General features: G+C 35.0%; 1 protein-coding gene across 2 annotated transcripts in view; it reads left to right on the forward strand.

Moving 5' to 3' along the window:
- The window catches only part of ATAD2B (ATPase family AAA domain containing 2B), a 141,465-nt gene extending 115,496 nt beyond the window's left edge, over positions 1–25,969 (forward strand). For both annotated transcript variants that reach the window (XM_081264119.1, XM_081264118.1), the window contains exons 23-28: positions 9,839–9,961; positions 13,821–13,958; positions 17,470–18,153; positions 21,156–21,283; positions 21,605–21,733; positions 23,801–25,969. In XM_081264119.1, coding sequence (XP_081120245.1) covers positions 9,839–9,961; positions 13,821–13,958; positions 17,470–18,153; positions 21,156–21,283; positions 21,605–21,733; positions 23,801–23,842 — 1,244 coding nt within the window. In that variant the 3' untranslated portion in view covers positions 23,843–25,969. The remainder of the gene's footprint in view (positions 1–9,838; positions 9,962–13,820; positions 13,959–17,469; positions 18,154–21,155; positions 21,284–21,604; positions 21,734–23,800) is intronic.
- Positions 25,970–26,759: the final 790 nt, after the last annotated feature.

Genomic DNA, 26,759 nt, shown 5'->3' on the forward strand with positions numbered 1-26,759 from the left:
CTTTAAGTTTCCTGAATTGGTTCATTAGTAGGTACCTGTGTATATGCTCTAGAATGACCCCTTATACTTGGTAATTTTTATATTCCCTGGACTACACTTTAATTTAATCTTATTATGGAACAAATCTAGGGACTATGAAATGAATTTGAGTGCTTGAAGAGAGTCTTGAGAGTATTAAACCAGTTTTTCCCTGTAAGTAAGTAATTATAATTCCACTGATGTTTATATTACTTTTAAGGAAAGAGGCTATAGTTTCTGGTGCACTATAACCTTATATAATCTTATAACCTTATGTAGTTTTATAAATTAAGGAATCTTTAATTCTTTCATAATTGAAGAATATGCTAGCTCTATCTCATGGGTAAACATGATATATTTGTATCTTTCCTCCTTTATTCTTTCAGATAAAGGCAAAGAGTGATGCAATTCAAAAGCATTATTTCATCTCTGTTCAGATTTTTTTCCTATCTTTAGTCAAGAGGTAGTTTTTTTCTTAGCAACAGAACCACTTGTTATGCACCAGAAAAACAACCTCAGGGTCTGTTGTGTAGCAAGTGGAAATTACATGAATGTCGTAGTACTTTTACAAGTTCCCATGAGTATTTGAAAGCTTGCAGTGTTGTATTTTGCAGCATACTTGGCCATTTGGGAAAAAACTAGCATATATATAGAAGACAAAAGCCAACATTTTGAAAGCTATACATGTTCCTAAGTGTTTACCCAGATTCTGTCCCTTAAGGATAATGTGAACAGAAATTAAATATGAAGTGAGGAAAAATGTACCTTGTATGTTATATGACCAGTACCAGATATTTGACCCTAATTATCATCTTGTAAATATGGTAAATTAAGTTAACTGCTTACCATTTTTGGTTCTTGCAGTATATCCTTTTCCTACTCCAAGGTCCATTCTTACATGTACCATCATTTGACTAATTTTGCTGAAATTTCATCCCTAATCTTGTTGTTTTCTAAGAATCTTCTGTTTTGTATAAATTGTGCAATAAAGCCCCCAAATTCACAGTTTTAGAGCCCTCTGTGGTCTGATTTTAATACATTTCCAGCTTTATTTGCAGCAGATGAATTTTATGAGTTCTAAAGCTTCAGCCAAATTCATTCTTACTTCTTTTAGTGAGAATGAATACCATGTGCTAATTGCTTAGCTGGGTGTTTAGAATATAAAGGTGACTATGACAGTTCTTGCCCTTTGAGAGAGAGAGGAAATGCATATTGGTATTATGACAGATAAATAATATATACCAAATAACTACAATGTGGCAAACATTATTCTACAGTTTTTTATTAGTCTGTTAGGGTTGCCATAACAAAATATGCCAGACTGGGTGGTTTAAACAACAAAGTTTTATTTACTCACAATTTTGAAGAATGATAGTTCAAGATGAAGGTTTTGGCAGATTTGGCTTTCCTTAAGATGTCTCTTTCTGGCTTGTAGATGGCTCCTTCTCTCTCTGATCCTCTCTGTGCTTGTGTCCCCTTAGTGTCCAGATTTTTTCTTCTTACACGATATTCGTCAGATTGGATTAGGACTCATCCTTATTTTTTTTACCTTAGTAAAATTTTAAAAAGCACTATCTCCAAATATAGCCACATACTGAAGTCCTGGGGATTAAGGCTTTGACATGAATTTGGGGGGCAGGGGGAAGCATCATTCAACTCATAACAATACAACCCCTACTATCTAGAAATTCATTAATTTTTAGAGATGAGAAATAAACTTTTCTAATTATTAATGATTATACTAATAGATTATTAATAGAGAGATAGCATAGAGGTAGCAGTAATGAATAATGTCTTGAGGAGGCAGCAGATGATTATAATGCAATGTTATAAGGTCTAAATTAGAAATATATGCACAGGGAGAGTAGAGTTCAGAGAAGACACAACTTAGAGATGAGCAAGACTGGGACAGGCATTCATTCCAAGCCGAGGGAAGTAGTGTATTAAGGTAGAAAGAAAGCATGTCCCAGAATAGAGTGCCTCTGTAGAGCAGTAGGAACAATATCACTTCTCTACTCACTGACTTACCAAATAATTCTCTTAGATTGTATTTAGGAATAGAGATTTACAGATGATTAAGTGAAGCCCTGGCCTTTAGTATCTGTTTTGGAATAGAAGTCAAGAATAGTGAAATGGAGGTTGGGAAGATTCAGTTGCAGTGGCTGCAGAAATTGAATTAAGAGGATTTAGTGACCAACCAATTAGATATGGATGACAGAAATCTAGAATTACTTCTGAATTTTTGGTCTAGATAAGAAATCTAGAAAGGAAATCAATGAAGGAACTACTTTATAAACAGGATGCTAAGTCGGCGTGGGTGACATTTAATATACTTGGATAAAATGAAGATGTTGCATAGTAATGCTAGTTGTATTATCCTGATTCTGGATATCTGCAGATGTTTGGACTAGAAACATGGTTAATTATTAGTATATGAGACTGAGTGAGATGCCGAAGGCAGTTTGTTGGATGGGGAGAGGGAGGACCTGAGGAATATATAGGTTTCAGTTCTCAGTATAAATCTCAATCTTCTTCTTTCTTTTTTTTTTTTTTTAATATTTATTTTTTAGTTCTCGGCGGACACAACATCTTTGTTTTGTATGTGGTGCTGAGGATCGAACCCGGGCCGCACGCATGCCAGGCGAGCGCGCTACCGCTTGAGCCACATCCCCAGCCCCTCAATCTTCTTATTTCAATATCTTTGTTAAATGTATTGCTTTTTTTTGAAATGTATACATTTTTTCCTTTTAAAATCAGTTTTATTGGGCTGGGGATATAGCTCAGTTGATAGAGTGCTTGCCTCACATGAACAAGTCCCTGGGTTCGATCCCCAGCACCATCCAAAAGAAAAACAATCTAAAGTCAATTTTATTGAGGTATAAGTTATATACAAGAAAATATACCTAACCAGAAGCAGTGGCACATACCTGTAATCCCAGTGACTTGGAGGCTGAGGCAGGAGGATCACAGGTTCAGAGCTATCCTCAGCAAGTTCGTGAGGCCATAAGAAACTCAGTGAGACCCTGTCTATAAATAAAATACAAAAATGAGCTGGGGATGTAGCTCAGTGGCTAAGGGGCCCTGGGTTCAATCCCCAGTACCAAAACAAACAAAAAAATCCAAGAAAGTACAGTTTTTAAAAGTTCGTTGTTTAAAAACCACACATAAAAAAATTCTGCTTTCTCTAAGGAATATTAAATGCTAAGTTTGTGAAATTTTGTTCTGAGTTCCTTCCAGTTTTAGCTCTGAATCCCGTAGCTTGTAACTTTTCTGAGACACTCATTTCTTTTTGGTTAAAGTAGTTATTTATATATTCTTACTCCTTGTTTTAGCTTGTCTGGAGCATGTTCTTAATTAGTGTGGCCAATGAATAAATTTTATCAACTATTTGCTTATTAGATACGAACTCAGAGAGTCTTGGATTACATAGTAAATTTTAAATGGAGGTATAATGATATAATGCAGATTAGAACATGCATTGGTATTGATAATATATAAATATGATTAGAATCAGTAAATACAGCAAAATTTTTATTTAAGAAATAATCTGCAGTGAAACATTATACCATGAAAATTGGTCTTTCTTAAAAATATTAATATTTTAAGATAATTTTACTGGAAAAAACTAACTCTCTAATATATTTATGAATTTTTGTAGTGAATTGAAAAATGAAAGGTCACCAACATACAAAAGATATTGGTACATTGAAATAGTTACTACTTTCGGGAAAAAAAGAAAAGAAATAGTCACTACTTTTGTTAGTGATTTTATTAATTTTATAGATACTGATTGATCCTAATTAGCCATTACTTTTGTAGATGCCAATGCAGGTAGTAATATCTTTATGTTAAACATAAGGCAGCTCAGAGAGGTTATGTAATTTGTATATAAATTCAAAAATTTGTGACAAAACTGAGTGGATTGAGATATGTCTTTTAACTTCAAGGCCAGGGATGGATTGCTTTTTGTTTTGTTTTGTTTTTTGTTGTTGTTTCTTTTTTATGATTTCAAATTTCATGGATTTGGACAATCTTTAATTAAGAGATAAAGTCAAAACTGGTAAATATGTAGCTTTCATTTCTGTACAATTTTAAAGCAAAGTGTGTCTGAATGATTCTCTGAACAGCTACATAGAAAACTATATGCATGTGTGCTTTCCAACCTTTATTTTATTCTTTATAAAGATCCAGGATACTCCTCTGTTCCTCAAAAAGTTTAAGAACCCAGAATTTTCATGGACATCCCTGCTGGTTTTAATATTCTTTAAGCTAATGATTCTATTCTATATACAATCTTAGATACTCTCATAAACTAAAATCGTTTGAAAAGCATTATAATGATAGGCTCGTGGAAAAGCTTTCTTCTGCTGTCAAATGTAAATTTTTCTCTCTGTAAGTGTATGTCTCTAAAAGATGTTCTTTAAAATATATTCCTTGTCCTTCTTTGTACCCCTTAGAAATTTTTATGGAGTTATTTATTTTTCTTTCTTAACTGAAGGTGGGGAATGTTTTTGTAGTTTTTTTATGTGTAGTGGCTAAAATTGGAAGCAACTTAAAATATTCTTTGAAAAATTTAATAATTTTGAAAAATTTAGTTACATCCTACTTTGGATTGTTGCACAGCTATTAAAATTTGGTTTTCAAAGAATATTTAAAAGATATTGGGAGACTTCTGCATTTGGCCAAGATGGAATGATAGGGACTAGATTTCCCCTCTCACTTGAAGCAATGGGGGGAAAAATCCTAAGCAAAATGTATTTAAAAAAAAGATTTTGAAGAGATTGAACATTAGGCAGCACAGGGTAGTGATCTCCAAAAGATGAAAAGCAAATAAGATGAGTGCTGTGGTTGCCTGCACAGAATTTCCATAGTGTACTCAAGGAAGGACAATGAAGCATAGTCTGAAGTTTTCCCTGAATTGAAGAAACAGATTTGGAACTGTTGGAAGTTGAAAGTGGCTGGAGTTTGTGGTGGCAGAGTTCCAGAAAGAAGAAAGCTACACAGAGATAGCACTTGGTGACAGCAGAACATCCTCTCATGGTCTTCAACAAAGTACCGATCAGCTCACATATAAGAAAGAACTACCAGAGGTCAGAGGAAGACAGGGACTATTCTTTGAAACTCACACTAGGCCAGCAATAGTGCAGCAAAGAGCTAATGAACTACCAAGCAAAGGTGTCATCAAAAGGTACAGAGTAATTTCAGAAGTGAATAAACAGAAAACCATAAACATATGGGACAAGCAGAAAATAAAGCAACCATATCAGTAATCCTGTAAATCATTAGAAGTAATAGTCTGATCTGTGACAAAGCTATAAGCAAAATCATTAGAAGTAATAGTCTGATCTGTGACAAAGCTATAAGCAAACTATAGTCAAGCTGACTGCCTGTTTTTGTGATTGAAGTATTTTTTTTCTTAAATAGGAATACAGTGTCATTGTCATGGCTTTTGTGTGTGTGTGTGTGTGTGTGTGTGTGTGTGTGTGCGCGCGCGCGCGTGCGTGCTGGGGATTGAACCCAGGGCCTTGTGCATGCTAGACAAGCACTCTACCAACTGAGCTATATCCCCAGCCCCATACTCGTGTCTTTACATCTTATTATGTCTGCTTTTGTGCATAAACTCAGCTTTGAGTACTTGCCATAGAGACCTGATGTTCTGCAAAGCTTAAATCTCTTTTGTCTTTTGCAGGAAAAGATTGCAGAAATCTGGCCTAAATATCCCAAATACAGGCAGAAAGTGTCAGATTGGATAAAAATGTAAGACTTAACCATAGGTTGCCTATAAGAAACCCACTTTAAATATAAAGTGCAAATAGATGTAAGAAAAAAGCATTTTAAAAGTATATTATGCTAACACCAAGCAAAGGGAAGTTGGAATGGTTATTTAAATATCATATGAAGTAGATACCATACCCAAGACTATTATTTGGAGAAAGAGAGCTCTTTCATAATTTCTTATTTTGTAATCATCGAACAGGCATAACAGTTGTAAAACTTTTTGCCTGTGATAAAATAGCTTCCAAATTCATGAAGCAAAACTGATAGAACTGCAAGGAGAAACAGAGAAAGTTGTTGTTAAATTGAAGATTTTAGTACCCCTATCTGTATAATAGAAGAGCTAGTACAGAGAAAAGTAGTGAAAATATAAAAGGCTTGATTGATGTGCAGACTTCAATGCTCCTCTTTTAAATAATAGGATCAGTGTATAGAAAATCAGTGAAGATCATGAGACTTGAATAACCTTATGAACCAACTTGACCTAAGTGTCACTTACAGAGCACTCTATCCAGTGACAGAAGACATATACTTTCTTTTCTAGTGTACTGACTGGAATATTTATCAAGGTAGATCATGTTTTGGGCCATAAAACGAGTCTCGTTAAATAATAAAAGCATTTAATCATACAAAGTATGTTCTCTGACAACAGTAGAATTTATTAGAAATCAATGACTGAAGGCTATCTGGAAATAAAAATATTTGGAAACTAAATACCAACTTCTAAATAACACTTGGGTAAGACAGCAATCAGAGGATAAGTTTAAAAGTTTTTGAATTGAATAAAATTAAGATATATTCACATTTGTGTGATGCAGCTAATGCAGTACTTTCGGGGGGTAGGTTAGCACTAATTAGCTAAATTAGAAAAGAAGAAATATCTCAAGCCAATGACTCCAGTTCCCCCAAAGAAGAGCAGATGAAACCCAAAATGAAATACTAAAGATATGAAGTTAGTGATCTGCAGAAATTAATGAAAAACAAAAATAAAATATACAGAAAATCAACAAGAATCAAAGCTGTTTTTTTTAGGTCAGTAATTGATAACCCTCTAACTGGACTAATTAGGTTAATGGGAAAGAAGACAAAAATAACTGATAACAGGAATGAGGAGGTGACCATAAATATTAAAAGACCCCTAAGGGAGAAAATCTTTGCCACCTGCCCCTCAGAGCATTAATCTCTAGGATATACAAAGAACTCAAAAAAAAAAAAACCCACCATAAACAAACAAACAACAGCAACAACAACAAAAAAAACCCAACAACCCCAAAATAACACAATAAATGGGATCAGTGTATAGAAAATCAGTGGTCAACAAATATATGAAAACGAATGGTCAACAAATATATGAAAACTATTCAACATATCTAGCAATTAGAGAGATGCAAATTAAAACTAAACTGAAATTCCATCTTAGTCCAGTCAGAATGGCAATTATCAGGAATAAAAGTAACAATGTTGGTGAGGATTTGGTGGACTGTAAATTGGTGAAACCTCTCTGGAAAGCACTATGGAGATGCCTCAGAAAACTTGGAATGGAACCACCATTTGATCCAGTTATCCTACTTCTTAGTATATACACAAGTATGTATATAATCAGAGAGTCCCCCCCTCAACACACATACACACACATACACACACACATACATATACACAAAATTATAGAAGTTATAAACTGATTTATAGTAACAGAAAGGTCAGTGGTTTTCTGGGAATGGAAGGTTATAGGAAAGGTTGGAGGGAGAGAAAATAGGGGAGCACAGGAAAACTTTTGGTGGTGATGTATTCATTATCTTGGGTATAGTGATGATGTTATGGATGTATGTGACTTATATCAAAACATCAAATTATATACTTTATATATTTGCAGTTTATTATGTATCTATTGTATCCCAGGAGATTAAAAAGACTTAGAGAAGATACAATATGGTAATAGTAGATAGATTACAAAATCATTGTGGTTCTTTCATCATAACAAGAATTGTTGAGATCTATATTTATTTGCCTATGTGATATTTCCATTGAGGTTTTCCCCCGCTGTACTAGGGATTGAACCCAGTGACACTTTACAACTAAGCCACATCCCCCAGCCCTTTATCATTATTAATTTTGAGACAGCGTCTTGCTAAATTGCTGAGGGCCTTCCTAAGTTGTGGTTTGCCTTAAACTTGTGATCCTCCTGCCTTAGCCTCTCCAGTCGCTGGCCATGTCTGGCCATTGAGATATTTTTTAGGCATCTCAAAACTGAAATAGCCACAACTTAAAGTCTTTTAAACTAATGTTTACCCTTTTTATCCCTTTTTCCTTCTTATTTTGTAGTTTTTTCCATCTTTATAAATAGTACTTCCATCCCCCATGTTTCTTACAAGAAGCTAGGAGAATTAAATATCATCTTTGATATTTATTATACTACCTCTTTTGCCTTATCACCAAAATTATCATTGAGAGCACTTTCCAAGTCAATAATAATTTCTTCCTTTATTATTACAACCACCACCACCACCATTGCCCCAGATGAAAAAGGGCCTTGTGATTATGCTTATGGGTTTGTGTCTTGACTCTTCTCAATCCATTCTCCAGGCACAAGCCCAGAGTAAACATTCATGGATGTAAACTTGGATCCTGTTATTTCTTTGCTCACATCTTTTAAATTATTTTTCATTGCTTGTAGGCTAAAATCTATATTTCCTTTTGCTTATTATATTCTTACCATATAGGCTACATTTCAGTTTCTAAAATCTCCTAGCTTTTTTTCAGAATTTTCCAGAATTTTCTCCCATGGTATTGCCTGAACCTGCATTGATTTCTCTCTGGTTTTGCCGTGGCTCTTCTATGAATGCTCCATGTGCCAGCCTAAGGGTCTCTTCTTCAGAGAGGCTCATCTTGATTTGCCCAGTTGAAATTGTCACTCAAACCAATACCCATAAGTTTTCTTCATAGCTCTTTTTTTTTTTTTTAAGAGGGAGATATTTACATCTATGTATGAGAAATAATTTGTTTTAACAGCACTTTCCTGTCTAGTATGAAAAGCTTGAAGGTTGGGACTGCATCTGTTTCTTTCATTTCTGGGTAATCCGCCCTTTTCTGGTTCAGTTGATAATATTAATGAATGGATAGTTAGAGAAAATATGTCAAAAGGAAATAACACCTTTAGCAGTAAACATTTGTTTTCATAAGATTTCTACAATGAGCTGATAAAACTTTCTAATTAGGAATGTTGTAAGTAAAAGATCTTTTTTAAAATATTTGTCCATATATAATGCCTTTGAAAGAGAAGAAAAAGAAGATGATATTTTTGACTTTGGATTCTCAATACTGTTAGCAAATAAGTTTCCTTGAGGTATTTTCTCACCTTTTCACATGTCTAAGTCGCACATCTCTAGAGGGCACTGTTGACATTGTCTTTATTCATGAATGGGGCCTTGTGAAGCAGAGATTCTTCTTTTTAGTGCCATTTTTATAGTTTACCTAGAACCATTTTTGTAGTTCTTTTCTTAATCGGCATATAGTTTATATACTGTCTTGGACACTTGAGCTTAAAGAGTCTTTTTTTTTTTTTTTTTTTTTTGTGGTGCTGGGGATTGAACTCAGGTCTGAGCTCTATCCCCTTAAAGAGTCTTTCTATATTTGTTAATAGGTCTCCCTTACTCAGGATATATCATATTCTTTGGCACAGTTTTGACCAGTTTTAACTGGTAGAGAAAATTAAGATTTTTCTGAGTTTTTAGTATGTATCTAGAACTGGGTGTCAATGAAGAGCCTCTGAATTCTGTTTATAATTTTATTGAAAATCATTTTTTACTTCCAGAAGTTTAAAAAAAATCTATATGTGTTTGAGATAATGATTTATTTAATGGGTTTAGTACTTTGAGGTTCTAAAAGTTCACTTTTCACAGAATTATTAACTTCATTGTGTAACATATTTATTTTTTTAAAATTTTTTATTTAAATGTTTGTGTACTTTTGCTTCTCTTTTGAAGATGTCCTGTGTTAATGTTATTTCATTTGTGCCTATAATAAATTTTATCACCTTTTTAAACAGATAAAATAATTAGACACAGAGCTTGTACCCTGAAGGACACTGCACATGCCATCATTGCAGCTGAATTAGATCCAGAATTTAATAAACTCTGTGAAGAAATTAAAGAAGCAAGAATAAAAAGAGGTAAGTTGTGAAAATAAACTTGCTTCTGAAGTCTTGCCTATCATTTCACACCAAGAGTTATTGAATGATATTTCTTTGGGAATTCTGGTATATGAAAATAATGTGTTTTGAAGTTTAACCTGTACTTAATTTATTTACTTATTTATTTCTTCTTTTGGTAGTTGTCAATGGACAGAATACCTTTATTTTATGTGCTTATTTTTAGATGGGGCTAAGAATCAAACCCAGTGCCTCACACATGCTAGGCAAGTACTCTGCCACTGAACTACAGCCCCAGGCCTAAATATCTTTTCTAAAGAAGTTTATTTCAGTTTTCCTTTAATCACATAATATTTATACATATTTATGAGGTAACATGATGTTTTAATTCATGTATACACTGGGTTAACTCAGGATAATTAACATGTCCTTCACCTTAAACTTTTATCATTTCTCTGTGGTGATTACATTCAAACTCCTCTCTTCTATCTATTTGGAGATATATAGTGCATTATTATTAATTATATTCACTCTGCTATACCATAGAACACCAGAACTTATTCCTTTTCTCAGACAATAACATTGTGCCCATTACTTAATTTATGATACTAATAGGTATCATGTAAATACTCACAAATTTAAAAATTTTACCTTCTATGAAAATTTCAGTGCAAGTGCATAGTACAGAAATAAAGTGTTTCTTAGTGAAATCTCTTACAAATGTACACCTTTGTTGATCATTTATATCTCTTTTTAGAAGATTTAGGTATTAGACGTGCTTCCATGTCTGAAGAGGTTTTAGTTTTCATCAGTTCACTGAGACCTTAAAAAAAATGTTTTAGGAATACTTTTTTTTCTTCCCTTTTGAAGCTTATGTGCAATTTTGTTCTTAGAAACACAGGATTAGCCAGGCACAGTAGTACACACCTGTAATCTCAGTGGCTTTGGAGGCTGAGGCAGGAGGAGTCCAAGTTCAAAGCCGGCCTCAGCAGTGAGACCCTGTTTCAAAATACAAAAAAGGGCTGGGGATATGGCTCAGTGGTTAGGCATCCATGGGTTCAATTCCCAGAACCAAAACCCCCCACAAAATTAGCAAATGTGATTTGTTTGATTTATAATTGTGTGCTTGAGGAACTTGAACTTTAATAGGAGAGAGAGAATGTAAAGCAAAGCAAGTACAGGACATTACATGCACTGGTTGAAGCATGTGTACTGCACAGAGAAGAGAGACCTCCTGGTCAGGAACCCAGCATTTTGATTAGAATGCAAAGAGTGACTATAGGAGCATAGCCTCCAGTAGACAGGGGAAGGAAGGCAGTGACAGGAGGAGGTGTTCAAAGTGACAACGCATATAAAGGCATAGAGGCATAAAGTAGCCTGGTGTATTGGAAAAACATTAAACTGTTTGGTATTACTAAAAATATACAGAATACTAGGAAATAGGGCTTAAGAGGTGAACTGGCTCCAGGATAAAAAATTATGAAGACACTTTTTTTCTATCTCTTTATGGAGCCCTTCTCTGGACCCCTAATCCAGTATAGGATATGGTTATACTTGGCATCATGGTGGGTTTTTTTTTTTTTTTTTTTTTTTTTTGGTACTGGGGATAGAACCCTGGGGTGCATTACCACTGAGCCACATCCCTAGCCATTTTTATTTTTTATTTTGAGACAAGGTCTTGCTAAGATGCTTAGAGCCTCACTAAATTGCTGAGGCTGGCCTCAAAACTTTCTATCCTCCTGCTTCAGCCTCCGTAGCTGCTAGGATTTCAGGAATGTGCCTCCATACCCAGCTATGTTGTTTGTTTTTTTGCCATCTCTTCCTTATTGAGAATTTAAGTACCGTGAATGTCTTTTTTATTGTCTTAATCCAATCCCTAGGACAGTGTCTGGTATATAATAAATCTTCAGTAATTTGAATGTATCATTGTCATGCTAAGGACTTCCTATAAGTCCTGTTTTTTTCAAAATGTGTGGATACACCTGTTACATGAGTCATCCTAGAGCTAGCAAATTAGATTTATTAACCCAAGGGGCTGGAGTTGTGGCTCAGTGGTAGAGCGCTCACCTAGCGCTTGTGAGGCCCAGGGTTTGATCCTTAGCACCACATAAAAATAAATAAATAAAGGTGTTGTGTTCAACTATAACTAAAAAATAAATATTTTTTTTAAAATTAAAAAAAGAATATTAAGCCAGAAAATCTGCATTTTAACAAATTATTGATGTGGTTTTTGTGTGCCTTTAAGTTTGAAAATCCATTGTCATGGACAGTAGAAGTTATCGAGGATGTTAAGCAGTGGAATGAATTGGTCAAATTACTTTGGTAGTAAGAAATAGTAGGGTCTCAATGTATCAGGGCAGGAAAATGAAAGATAATTTTCAAAGCTGTTGGAGCCACTTTGGGAAACAGTTTGGCAGTTTCTAAAAAGTTAAACATAGATTTACTCTATGACCCAGTGATTCTGCTCCTTGGAATCTACCCAAGAAAAATGAAAATATATGCCCACATAAAAATTTGTACATAACTATTTGTAGGAACATTATTCATAATAACCAAAAGCTGGAAATAACCCAAATGACAGACAACTGGTGAATGAGTGAGCAAATTATAGTATATCCATACTAGGCAGTAATAAAAAAGGAACAAAGTACTAGATACACTGTACAACATGGGTGAATTTGAGAAGCATTATGCTAAGCAAAAGAAAGCAATCACAAAAGACCTTGTATGATTCCTTTATGTGAAATGCCTAAAAATGGCAAGTCTGTGATGACAAAAAAATCAAGTGGTATTGTCTAGGACAGTCATTTAAAATTTAATTGCTGTGACGATTGTACAGCTCTATGCATTTGGTAAAAATTATTTAACTGTATGCTTAAGTCAGGCTGTTTTTATGTTATGTAATTGTATCTCAGTAAAATTGCCTCGGGGAAAAAGCTGTTGGCATAGTCCAGGCTTTTAAGTAGTGCAAGTGGAATTAGACAAGACGAACATAAGAGAGATGTCTCTGCAGGGGTAGAGGGCATTGTGAAGGGAAGAAATATTACTGGTTGGATGAGTAGATGCCTATACCACCAAGCTAGATTGAGAATATTTAAGGACAAACATTTTTTTTAATGGGAAAAGATAAACCAGTTATCTTTAATTTGACCTAGCTTTAGGATATCCATTTGGAGTTATCAGGTAGGCAGTGGACTATATGGGCCAGTAGTCAAGAGATCTTTGGACTAAAAATAACAGATGTGAGAATTATTATGTAACAGTGGTGGAAGCTGAACACATAAGTGAGGCTTCATGGGGAAAGGTGTAGATTAGAGTAAGAAGAAAAGAGTTTATAGGGAGTGCTGAGAGACACCGATATTTTAGAGACCACATGGAAGAAAAGATTCTACTAAAGAAAATTGAGATGGAATGGTTACTCTTAGGAAGATAATGCAGGAAAACCAAACATACTGCAGTGTGCTGTGACAGACGACAGATATCAGATTGAAACAATTTGTGGGACTGGAATTCAGTGGCCCAATAAATACTTATTGTACATTCTAAGATCGCAGAGATTATGACATTTAGACAAAGCATAATCTTATTGTCCCACAATCATAATGTGAAATGTATCCCTATGTGAATTAAAATGAGTAAAATTAGGGTTCTTTTGGGGATAGAATGTAAGCACAGCCTGGCAGGTGTTTTATTTTTATGATTTTATATCTAGTTTCTTTCCCATCTTAAAACAAAAGACACTATTTCCATCAGAATTACAAACTGTCCAAGTATAATTAATGACTTTAAAATTCAGTTTTGTATTTCAGACTTTTTTTAACCTCGTTGGTTTATGTAGCTGAGAATATTTAAATAGGTATTGCTTATCTTCTGCTTGCAGGCTTATCGGTAACAGCAGAACAAATAAATCCTCATGGCACTGGAGCTCGGAAGACAGAAACTAGAGTTGAAGAGGCATTTCGGCACAAACAAAGAAATCCAATGGATGTCTGGCACAACTCTGCAAATAAATGTGCATGTGAGTATTTGAGACCATGTTCTCCACTAGTGGGAACAGCTGAGAATGGTACATATTTGTCAGGAAGCATAAACGGAAGTGCAGCAGCTTTTCTACAGCTGTTAATCTTCTATCTTTCCAGAGATAAAGTTGGTGGGATAAGATACTGTCTCAGAAATATACTTCCTTAACCTTATTTGTCATTTTCTATACTTTTTCAGTACTTGCTGTTATAAATTGAGCCAGAGTTAAATGTTTTTGGTGTTCAACTTTGGTTTTTGGATTGAGATATGGAGGTGATCGACTTTTTATCCTCTTTTGTCCTCATCATCCACATCTTGTTGCATTCGGTGCAGGGTGCTCTCTTAATTAGTAAGAAATGAAAACTCATATGAAGGTGACTGATTTGGCAATAGGCTGTTGATTCTTCTGAAAGAATATTTTGTGCTCATTTTGAAAAATCTGCACACCCTTCATTATTTGTTTAGTTTGGTGTGATGTGTTTAGAGAGAAAATTCAGTGTTCTAGATTTTCCTCATTTTAATTATTTATGTTGGTCTATAATACTTTTTGTGTGCGTGTGTGGTATACAGGCCATGGGCACTCTACTACTGAACTACATTCCCGGTCCCCACTTTTAGCCTTTTTTTTTTTCTTTTTTTTTTCTGTATTATGAGATAGGATCTTGCTGAGTTGCCTAGGCTGGCTTAGAGCTTGCAATCCTTCTGTCTTAGCCTCCCCAGTTGCTGGCAATATAGGCATGCACCATTGTGCTTGTGTGGTCTATAATATTTCTAAGACAAATGTTAATAAACACCACATTTTTCTGTTTTACTGAAAATAGCGTGCCCTGGAAGATGCCTACTGTTCTTCTGGTTAATGGTGATTATATTGCTCTGTTGACTTGAGAATGTGGCTCCGTGGTATATTCCTTGCCTAGTAATGTGTGAGACCTGGGGTTCTATCCCCAGTTTTGCAAAAAGAAAGAAAGAAAAAAAAACCCAAATATCTGTTAACAAAGCTAGTTTTAATATGATCTTTCTTCAGTGGTATTGAAATTTGAATGAATGAGTCATACCCACTTTTTAAAAAACTTGCCCTCTTTGGATTGTATTCATAGGTCAATTTGAGAAAGGGCTTAAAAGTGCATTTAGTTGCCTGAAACTGATTAAAGCTATTTGGCCTAGCTGTATCTCAGATCGTGACCTGGATTGTGTAATGCTGCACTTAAATTTATTAAACTTTGAAATCCTTTACATTCTTTGCATTTTTAATTAAATATCTACTAATGAAAATGCATTGAATATTTGCTTTAAGAAGTTTAATTTCCTTAAATATTAAAAATATTACTTTAATCTATAGATAAGAGTTTTGTTTTACCAGTAGATGGCATATGTGACACACTATTTATCTGTTTTACGCTAACTTACTCAAATCATAAATCTAAGTGTCCCCTAAGAGACAGGTCTTGGTTTCGGAAACAAGCTCAGTGATATTATAAAAATTGACTCTGAAGATTATGTTCCTAAATGAACTTTTCACACACAGCACCCTTGATAAAGGAAGTGGCATATGAAGGAGTAGATCCACCAGTACACATGCTCCTGCCAGGAATTGTGACGATACAGCAGAGTAAACAAAAATCTATATTCTTGTAGAGCTTATATGATCAGTTCTCTTTCTTTCTTTCCCCCTTCCTTCCTCCCTCCCTCCCTCTCTCCCTCCCTTCCTTCTTTTCCTTCCCAGTCTCTTTCCCTTCCTTCCCTCCCTCCCTTCTTTCTTTTACCAAAATTCTAGTAGTCCTTAGAAATAATGCATTAAGGAGGAATAAATACCTCTTTTCTCTTCCAAAGAATAAGAACGTTTTCTCTGTTATTTGCCATGATAAAAGCATTAGAAATAAACTCATTTCAATGGGGCTCTGACCTTTGATTTGTGTTCTATGTGTAAATAAACGGAGTTGGTATAGTTGAGCCTCTTTTTGCCCTAGAGTCCCATGGCTTAAGAAAGAGAAAGGGACCCTCTCGTGCTTTTGGTTACTTGGCTTGAGAATAGGAGAGGTTACAGTGTCAGTAGTGGGTTGTCAATAGCAAAAACCCAACAGCTCCACCTGTTGAGTTCCTAGTAAGATAACTGTCTTTCTTTAGTTTTTAATGTTAATTAGATTAAGTTTTTTCTAATTTTAGAGGGTTGGTTCAGATGCCTGTCACCTGAACCTGTGTGTCAGCTTTTAACAGTAAAATAATAAATGTTCTTGTTCATCCCAATTACCCTATAACTATAAATTATAAAAGTAGGAATTAGGGGGAACCATATCACTATAAATTATAAAAGTTGAAATTAGGGGGAAAGATGAAGAGTTCTAATGATACTGTAGTTTTGAAGGGAAAATAGTCTTCGAGCCAAATGATTAAATAATTTGAATTTTAGAGATGATATGAGAAACCTTTAGTAGCTGTACTCATATTTATAACTAAATGTATCCATTCCTTATTAATAAGTTGGTGTCTTTACAGACACAGTAGGGGTTAAAGTAAAAGGTTGAAAGCAGTATGTAAACATACTCTGCACTGCTGGAAGACTACAAGTCCTTATTAAACAGTGCGAGTAGTCCAGCTGAGTAGATTGCCTAATCAAACTACCTTTGACATACATAAAGGAAATAAAAATTTTGGGGTCCGTTATCACCTAAAAGCCCCACCTTTATTCACAGACCACATTGTAGTTTATATCATCTTAAGAGTATAGTCTTTACAACTTTTATAGATCTCACTTTTATATAACTGACTGAAGGTTTGTTTTTGATATTTTGTTAATGTCACAACAACCTTGATAGCAGAGGACTTGGTTTTCCTTAGGTAACTTTGTAAGTTCTTAGGTAACTTTGTAAGAAACTGATGCTGCCAAATGAACCATTTGTCTTAAAGGAAGTTAGTAGTTGATATGGCTTTTGGTTTCTATCCACAATCATGTGTACTGTGGATGATTCCTTTTTCTGGAATGAGAGACAATGGAGATTTCTTTGTGGGGATATCTGTAACTATTTTATTATGCTATATTGGCTTTTGTGTTCATATCCCTTCATGGTTTAGAAACCATCTCTTGATCTTGCTGGCAAAGCATCTACCTTTCTGGTGGAAAGATAGGGCTGTGGCTCAAACTTCCTGGGAATCTTGGTAATGTGATCATTCCCCAAATGTATACATTATAGGACTGGCCCCTAGATGTTGAAAGTTAGGAACCACTCTAACGTAGCATCTAAGGTAATAGAAAAGATTAGTGCTGAGTAAACTCAAACTCATACAGGAAGCAAAATTTTTAGTTTCCATTATGCAGAGTTGATCTTGACTTCATACCCATTCTGTTTATAGGTTGTAAGGATTAGTCAGCATGGATGTCAAGAGCCCAGAGTTTTTGTTTGTGTGTTAGACCAGTATGGGTTTACCTTCTTTTTGGTCCTTTTTAATAAACATATGTAAACTAGATATTACATTCCAAGTTATACATATTTTTTTCCTTCCTCATAAAATAGTTCGGGTACGGAGAAAATCAAGGCGACGATCACAGTGGGGTAAAGGAATTATTAAGAAAAGAAAAGTTAATAATTTAAAAAAAGACGAAGAGGATACCAAATTTGCAGACTATGAGAACCATACAGAGGACAGAAAATTGCTAGAGAATGGAGAGTTTGAGGTAAGCACTGATTGCCATGAGGAAAATGGAGAAGAGACTGGGGACTTATCTATGACCAATGATGAATCCTCGTGTGACATCATGGACATGGACCAGGGGCAGAGGCTAAACAACGGAGCAGGCACTAAAGAGAACTTTGCATCCACAGAAGAAGAAAGTTCAAATGAATCTCTGCTCATCCACAGCAGCAGTACTCTTAATCCAGAACAGACATCTAGGAAGGAGCCTTTTCTTAAAGGCAGCTGTCTGAATGGTGAGGCCTCCACTGACAGTTTTGAAGGAATACCTGTTCTGGAATGTCAGAATGGTAAAGTTGATGTCATTCCTCTCTGTGGTAGTGGAGATAAATGCAGTTCAGAACATAAGATTGTCCTGGAAAACCAGTTAAAAGAAAAACCAGAAATTTCAAATGAAAATCATGGAGATGATCCTGAGAAACTAGAGGCACCAGAATGTAGCAATACTGAGAAATTAGAACCTGGCCCTGATGTGGAGGTTAAAGATGCAGAATTGGATAAAGAAGGTAAAGCTAATATTTTAAAACATCTTCTGAAGGTTTAAACTCCGGAGTTAATTCATTGCAAAATTTATCTGATTTCTAGTAGTAGTAGTTGATGAATAATTATACTTTCATCCTCCTTTTGAGAAGAGTATGCACATGCACATTAAGTTTTGCTGAACTTTTCAGAGGTTTTAGAATCCAAAATGCACTGTTTTCATGACTGCTCACTTTTCTGTCTCTTGGGTGATTATTACACTATCCTAAGCGATATATGACTAAAAGCTGAGTAAATCCACAGGTGTTAGGAAGATGGAATTACAACAGAAGAATTACTAGAAAGGGTGGGGTGGACAGAGAAGATGTGGCTATAGCAGTATAGTATATTAGAAAGAATCATGCAGACCTAGATTAAACCATCACTTTGATTCATCATAATCATGTGACTTGGCACTAGTTGTTGATACTCCTCAAGCCTGGTTATTCGTCTTATAAATTAAACTTCAAAAATGGCCTTGTTACAGGCATTACAGTAAGTCTTTTATAACTATTGCCTCTTGTGGTTACTGGAACATGCCAAGGTTGGCTTATTCTAGGCAGTTGAATCTGAGAGATGTTTAGTATAAGAGACTCCATTGGTTTGTAACACCAAGACTGGAGGAAAGACACAGAACTTTCACAGACAGTTTTACTTTGTTCCCAGTGAATCGGAGCATTCTGCTTGCTCCTGATTTCTTGTGACTGTATGGATATCTACCTTGTTCAACACATTTTTTCCTGGATAGGTCCTTTCCTAATATTAGGTTATCTTGAATTTGTATATTTTGTAAATTGGATAGAGTACACAAGGATTTGGGCCATGAGAGAACTATTTTTCCCTACCAGTTTTTTAGTTTGTTTGTTTGTTTGTACCAGGGATTGAACTCAGGGGCATTCAGCCACCAGCCACACCCCCAGCCCTATTTTGTATTTTTTTTTAATTTAGAGAGGGTCTCACTGAGTTGCTTAGTGCCTCACTTTTGCTGAGGATGGCTTTAAATTCACAGTCCTCCTGCCTTAGCCTCCTGAGCTGCTGGGATTACAGGCATCCGGCTCCCTACCAGTTTTTTAAGCCCTATAGTAGAATTAGGAAGTAGGAAAGTGTTATTCAAAGTCTCGCCGGTTTAAAAAAATGGGTAAAAAGAGATTTGCTGTTCTTAAATGTTCCTTGTTGAGAATTTTTATTTTTTCTCAATATTTAATAATAGAAATTAATTTTAAGAACAGTACTTATTCTGAACTTTCTTAGAACTTAAAAAGTGAGATTTAAGTAATGAATGGAACAGGGTGGAAAAGAGGGATAAACTTGCGGTATCAGGTAGAATGAGTACAGGGAGAGGAGTCCATTTTGACACTACTTCTCTAGCAATTTTAGTTAAGTTTGCTTAAATTAATGTTATGTTCAATCTGAAAGCTTTAAAGATATTGTTGTACAAAAGTGTGACTTGGGCTGGGAGATAGCTCAGTGGTAAAGCACCTGCCTAGAATGCATGAGGCCCTGAGTTCAATCCCCATAATCACATAAAAAATAAACAACAACAATAAAAAAATGATTTTTTTTTAAAAAAAAAGAGCCATTCATTAAAAAAAAAAATTGTGACCTAAAGTTTTCATTTGGAATTATCAGTACAGTATTACTTAATGCAGTGGTTTTTAATCTGAATTCTCAGACCTCTAGAATTCATGGATATAATAAAGAGGACCAGTATAGCTTTGAAAAAACTCCTGGAATATGTTAATTGGACTATCAAGCCTTTCACTTTTTTTTTTTTTTTTTTAAATACCTGGGATTGAACTCAGGGACACTCGACCACTGAGCTACATCCCTAGCCCTATTTTGTATTTTATTTAGAGACAGGGTCTCACTGAGTTACTTAGCATCTTGCTTTTTCTGAGGCTGGCTTTGAACTTGTGGATCATCCTGTCTCAGCCTCCTGAGCCACTGGGATTACAGGAGTATGCCACCGTGCCTGGCAAACCTTTCACTTTAAAGGCTGCTTGAAATATAAAATTTCTCTGATATATTGCCATACATATAATGTTGTCAAAGGCAATACTTGGGTTCTTTTACTGTTTATTTATAGAGTGGGCTTTGAGGAGAAGAAGGAAGAGTTTAAAGACTTGTGAGTAAAAAGATCAATGGAGGACAGAGGAGGAAGTTTCCTCTTAATGTCCCTAACATGAGCCAGGTCCTGTGTGAACTTCTGAAACAGCCCAGGTTTTCTTTAAGTTCCTTCCCTGTCAGTCTCCAGAGTAGTCCTACTTTGGGGGACATAGTGTTGTTGCCTCCCTACTCCTCTAAGTGCCCGGAACTATGAAATTAAGCTTATTACCCCAAATTTCTATTTTTTTTTTCAGTCTGATTAGTCACAGCAACATATTTGGAGGAAAGTAATTAGGTTATACTAATTTACTACAAGGTAGGAAAGATTAGCAGCCCTGTTACACTTATAATGGGTTTATATTTTTATAAAAAATGTCATAACTCAGACCAGTCTCTAATAGAATTTTAGGCAATATAATAGAAAAAAAATTTTTTTAAATATCATGTAATGTTGAGGAAAATATTTTAGGTTGGGAAGCTAACGTGTAGACAAGCTGACCCCATTCAGTGTCTGCTTTTCTAGGTTGCTTTCTTCCTTTATCTAGTTTTGAAAGCTTCTACTTTTAAAATGATAGCAACCATGAAGAGAGTTGAAGGCTGTTTATAAGTCAATACATAGAGGCAAAGATTGCTTTTCTGTTCCTTTTAATGGATATGCTTATTAGACTGTATCCTAGTATGTCTTGGCTTTCATAGTTGTGTTTTAGTTCTCTTTAGTTTGGATTATGTACTCTTACAGAAAAAAAAAAAGTTATCATTTGAAGAATATAATCTTCCTCATCCCAGAAAGGAGGTGTGATCGGTAAAAGAATTTATAGATGCGTAAGACTTATTTTCTTAACTTTACTTGCTGCATTGCATTTCCCTTCCCCCTTAATTTTAGGTGCTTCTAAAGTAAAGAAATATCGTAAATTAATTTTAGAGCAGGCAAAAACAACAAGCCTGGAACTGGTTCCAGAAGAGTCGACTGAGCCTGTGCCACCTCTTATAGTTGATCGTGAGAGATTGAAGGTAAGCTTAGCTATTCCCAGTCAGTTCTAAAGGAATGGAAGGATTTTGAATATTTATAGGCATTGATAAAATTATTTTTTAAAATCTTCTGATTTAACCAGGGATATAATTGTCTCAGGGCTTCTACTAAAGAAGAGTTATATGCATTTTGAGGGGTTGAAAGTATGGGAATGGTCCTGGTAATAACTAAGCCCTAGAATCTTCTAACCTCAGATGTCACTTTTATACTTTAGATGTTTGCTCTTTATCTATTTGAATATAATTGTTTCTGTTTGACCAGGGAAATCAAACTACTTTTTATTCTCTTGTAATTTTTCTTAGAAATTGCTTGATTTGTTGGTAGATAAAAGCAACAATTTGACAGTTGATCAGCTTGAGAGATTATATTCTCTTCTTAGTCAGTGCATCTATCGTCATCGTAAAGATTACGACAAATCACAACTTGTAGAGGTAAGTGCTTAGTTCATCTATGTAATAAATAAATATGTGCTGTTACGTGTCCTGAAGAAAAGAGAAAAAAAGTTATTTTTCCTAAGTCTGTTAGTTTTCATTAGCTCAAGAAAGTCGTAAAGATTTTTAGAAGAATCTTTATAGGTTATAGTTTGAATAAAGCCTTTCTGTGCTGTTTTGTCTTTGAAAAGAATTAACTTGGGGTTCCTTATTGTCAAAAGACAGAAATCTATGGTTCTGGGTAGTTGAATACACAGAATGTCACAGTTCTCTGAACATGTCACTTGGGCCTGTTGGATGTTGTGTGGCTCCGTAATCCTTTCCACTGCTCCCTAGGCAGTTATTGCTGATGTAAGAAGGTAGCAGGGCCAATGAAACCCATTTGCCACATCATTAATAGTTGGAAGAGAACTAAAAGTCATCTCATCTAATCAAACTAGTCCTGTAAAATAGCCACATGAATCAGTATTTATATTTTTGCTTAGACACTTTTAGAGATGGACCATTCCTTTTTTTCTTTTTTAAGAACCATAGGGAAGTTCTTCCCTTATAAATGAGCTCTGTTCATGTAATTTACATCATTAAACCACACTTCTGATTTTTGAGATCATTTGAGCAACTATAATCCCCTACCTACACTGAATGGCTAAATGTTTTAGATTCTGTTGGTTCACTTGCTTGTTATGGTCTGGCTATTAATTATTTATTGAGTAACCTAGAGTGCCAGCTACTGTGCCAGGTATTTGGGATGTAAAATATGATAAAGACAAAGTACCTGTTCCCAAGGGTAATTTCTTTTGGTAAAGATATTAAAGATTTATACTTAGAAAATATGGCTGTTTCTCATGTGTAATAAAGAGTATTAGAATTAAAATGAGAACTTTCAAAATTATAACCAAATTTTTATGAGTTTCATTTTTACAAAACTATACTATGTTGTGTAATATAATAAAATGTTTAGCAGGACTGATTTTAATTGATCATACAGAAGAACTTGTTGATCAGACAATAACTTGTTAGTATAGCCTATTAGTTCTACAGAGATGTAGAATAGAATTTCATTGGAGCTATTTAAAGAGAGAAAAGAAAACCAGATATCTTAGATGTATTTGACATTTGCCCATCCTAGTAAAATACACATACAGAGTACAATTATTTACATTTTTATTCTAGAACTTTTGTTCAAATGGTTGTGGTTTCACTAGCTTGAATTGAATCATCATTTCGCAGTGAAATATTTCAGAATGAGTTTTGGAATCTAGTTTAAGGAGAAAGGGAATTAATAGCAGAACCAGCAGTAATGGCTGCCACTCGTTCTGTCTCTGCCCATCACCATCCTTTTTTGGCTCTGGTTGGAGGAGATAGAGTAAGAACAGGGTACATTCTATTTCTTGGCATATGCTTTGCTGCACTTCATTTAATTTGCTTTGGGAGTTAATAGAATATAGGACTCAGGCTCTGAAGTGAGTCTGCTTGTCTTCAAATTCTGACCCTGCCACTTATTGGCTTATTCAGAGTGCCCCTCTGTGCTTCACTTTCTTTATCTATGAAATGGGGTTCATAGTATTATCTATCTTCAACCTTACATGTTATTGTAGAAATGAAGTTAAATAATATATAAAAATTTTTATATATTTACATATAAATATATCTTATGTGTCTACTGCATTTACGTATTTGTGTGTGTGTGTGTGTGTGTGTGTGTGTGTGTGTCTATTTCTTAGTACAATACCTGGCATAATAAGCTTCTCATTGATTGTTATTATCACCATCTTCATTCTCATATTCATATGACTTGTACCTCTTTCTTATATTACTGCCAAGTTACTCATAGAGTGTTAACTAGCTTCATCATCCTCATTTGCCTAAATATCAAATAGGAGGTACTTGGAATTGCATAGGGCAGATTGTCTTACAGAGTAGCTGTGGTATTGTAATCAGGAAGATGTTCCAACTTGAACTTCTATCTCAAATTTTTTCTCTAAAAATTTAATGTGAATTTAATCCATAATGAAGAGTACCTTTGTCTTTCCCTTAATAGATAACAAGCATTTCTTTCTCTTACAGGAGATGGAAAGAACAGTTCATATGTTTGAGACATTCCTATGAACTTTTCAAGATGAGTGGTTGATCCTCTCCAATCTGCTCCTGACAGAGCAGTCTTCTGAGCCATTCACTTTCAAATTGCACCAATTATGTGCAGAGCCTTGGTGTAAAGTGCTCTCTCACTCATTCTCTCTCTCTGTTGAATTTGGTGCTATTGTCTCAGGTACCTGAAACCAACCAGCCTACAAGAACCAAACAGAACTTCAGAAACTTGTTGTATTTTCCACAAATAAAAAAAATACAACCCCACAGCTTGGAGATTTTGGTGCTACAGAAACTGCTTTTGCTTCTGCTCCTCCTTTTCGTGCACTGTCTTCTGGAGATTCTCTTAGGGAGCAGACCAGCAGCAGGAGGAAGCTGGGTGGGCAGTTCTAACTGTGTTGGATTGTTTAAACAGTGGGCAACCTGTTTTTTGGGTTTCACTCCCCCCCCCCTTCTTTTTCCTTTTTTATCTCTTATCATATTTCCCCCTCTCTGGGTAATGGACTGAAGCCTGTTTTAAAGTTGGCTATGATATATTCTGGTGGGAAACTGAAGAAACCAGATGGAATTAGATTAGGCTCTTTAGAACTGCCTTTAATGTGCCTTTTTATTCATTTGAGAAAGATAAGGCTAACTGGATGAGCTCATTTGTAGCAAATAAATTAAAATATTTTCTTTGGTTACAACCTTGACAATAAGTTTCAATACTCTGTATCATTAAGAGACAACTAATGTTTTGGTATTAATGCCTGTCTTGTTCTCAAAGCTCAATCAAGACACTGAGTAAACCACATAATATACTAAAAATGGTAAGTTTTCCTGTATAGTCTGTTTCTGTGTAAGAAACATGTGATAAAACAATGATAAATAATGCACAGTCCATAACAAAAACTCACACACTTCTCCTTATTGCTGACAGTGATGACCAGAGAATGGATAGTAGCCATTCTTCTGTCAGTGGCAATTTAATAGTTCTTCGAGTTCCCAGAGAAAAATGATTTTCATGTGTAATAAATTGTTATTGTTTTGTTTTAAAGCCAGGACTTGCCAAATGAACAGAAAAGAGGAATTTGTCAGAGGCTCCATAAAATTCATTTTCTGTATAATTACAAGTGAGCTCTGGTATGGTCCTTGAATAACAGTATTAATGTTTGAATCCCTTCTCATAAGCTTACCTTCACAACTCTTCATTTTGGTTGGAATCTATTTTGGATCTTGTTGAGTGATTTCTGTGAATTTTACTTACCTGAAATTAATTATGGGTTACTAGTTTTACAAAAACTTTCTATAAATTTGGAGACACAGTCTAGGCAGTTGCAAAGAGGCAAAGGGAGTGCAGTAACATTTTTTATCAGATAATTTTTAAAAAAAGTGTAGAAAATTTTGCCGACAAGTTGGCTTGCTATCTTCATTTATTATAGCTGTTAGCTGCAGGTGTGTCTTTCTAATATATGCAACACATGTAGTTTGAGTTTTAATTAGGGCACATGGTCGTGGACTACTGCAGAGATACTGAGCTACCTCAGCTTTTTGTGTTTTAGTTACCAACAGTGTTTACAGAGTCCTGTAATCACTTTGCCACCGTTTACATGCTGAAGCTAAGGTACTTGTCTCCTTGTCTCTGCTGTCTGTAGTGTGCAGAAAGCACGCTTTGGCCTAGGCTACTGCAGTAATCCCAAGTGCTTCTTTGCATTTACCTTTACATTTACTGCCTTCTAGTTCTAGCTTCATTTTTTTTTTCTAAAATGCCACTTCTTTTCTTTATGCATAGTCTATGAAGTTTTCATAATATTCAGTTAATCATATAATTCAAGATGATATCCATGTAGACACACTGTATTTTTAAGGTGGGCAAGTGCGATTAACGATGAACCATTTTAAAGGGGAGGTTATTTGAAACCTCTAATTTGATTATTGGGAGGATTTTCATGCTTTCTTTAGTATTTATTACCATCATACCAGTTCAAACTATTTTACTGTCTAATACATTAGCATTTTGTATTTTGATGGAAATTGTTACAGAATTTAAAGATTTGATGAAATAAGATGTAGCAGATTTTTTGTAGCAAGTTTCTGGTAAAAGGGTTTTTTGCAAGTCTCAGGTTCTTGCTGCACTATTTTTTTTTTTTTTTTTTTTTACTATTTATTCCAGTTACTCTAATTCAGAAGCATTCTGTTCAAGTAACAGCAGCACTTGTGAAAGGAAAAAGAAACAACGCACATGTTCTTAGTAGATTACTAAATTTATACAAGTTAATTAAGATTTTAGCCATCAGTGAGTTTGACAAGGGAAATTTATTTATGTCTGGCATTAAAATGCTTCCAAAAGATCAAGATTTTGTTTTTGTTTATCCTTCATGTAGATGGAGAAATCAGAGGCAACCTCAGTATAGGAACTGCCACTTTGAACAGTTTAGGTCTTAAAGAGAAAGACAATTTCATGCCAGGGGGAGAAAAATGAGCTGAAATTGTACCAACTCTTCGGACTCCTTCCCCCCACCCCCCAAGAAAGAAACACACTACAACCAGTTTCACTTATTTTACAAATACCTGGTGGTTCTATAGTTTAAAGCAGCTTGTGAAATTATCCAAGTGGACTCAATTTTGTTTACCTTTCTGTAAGTTCTTAATTTTTGCTGTATAGCATTGGCAAAAATATGTACAAATTGACCTCTGTTCTTATTTCCTATTGTGAGCATTATAAATGATAAGCTCCAGTGTAAAATCTTGCTCTCAGATCAGTAAAATACGTATCACAGCCCAGCCCAGCAGTAGTTCATGCTCAGCTGTAGGGACTCTGGGAGCATTTTGAAGATGATAGAACCACATTAGGGTTGAAACTGATGGCTGTGGAGTTAATTGTGTTTTTGAGCTTGAATCTTACCTGTGATTGAGTTTTTTTTTAATGTCCTTTTATGACTTGATTTTTCTCATATGC

This window comes from Spermophilus citellus, assembly GCF_964194105.1.
Source record: "Spermophilus citellus genome assembly, chromosome: 13".
NCBI lineage: Eukaryota > Metazoa > Chordata > Mammalia > Rodentia > Sciuridae > Spermophilus > Spermophilus citellus.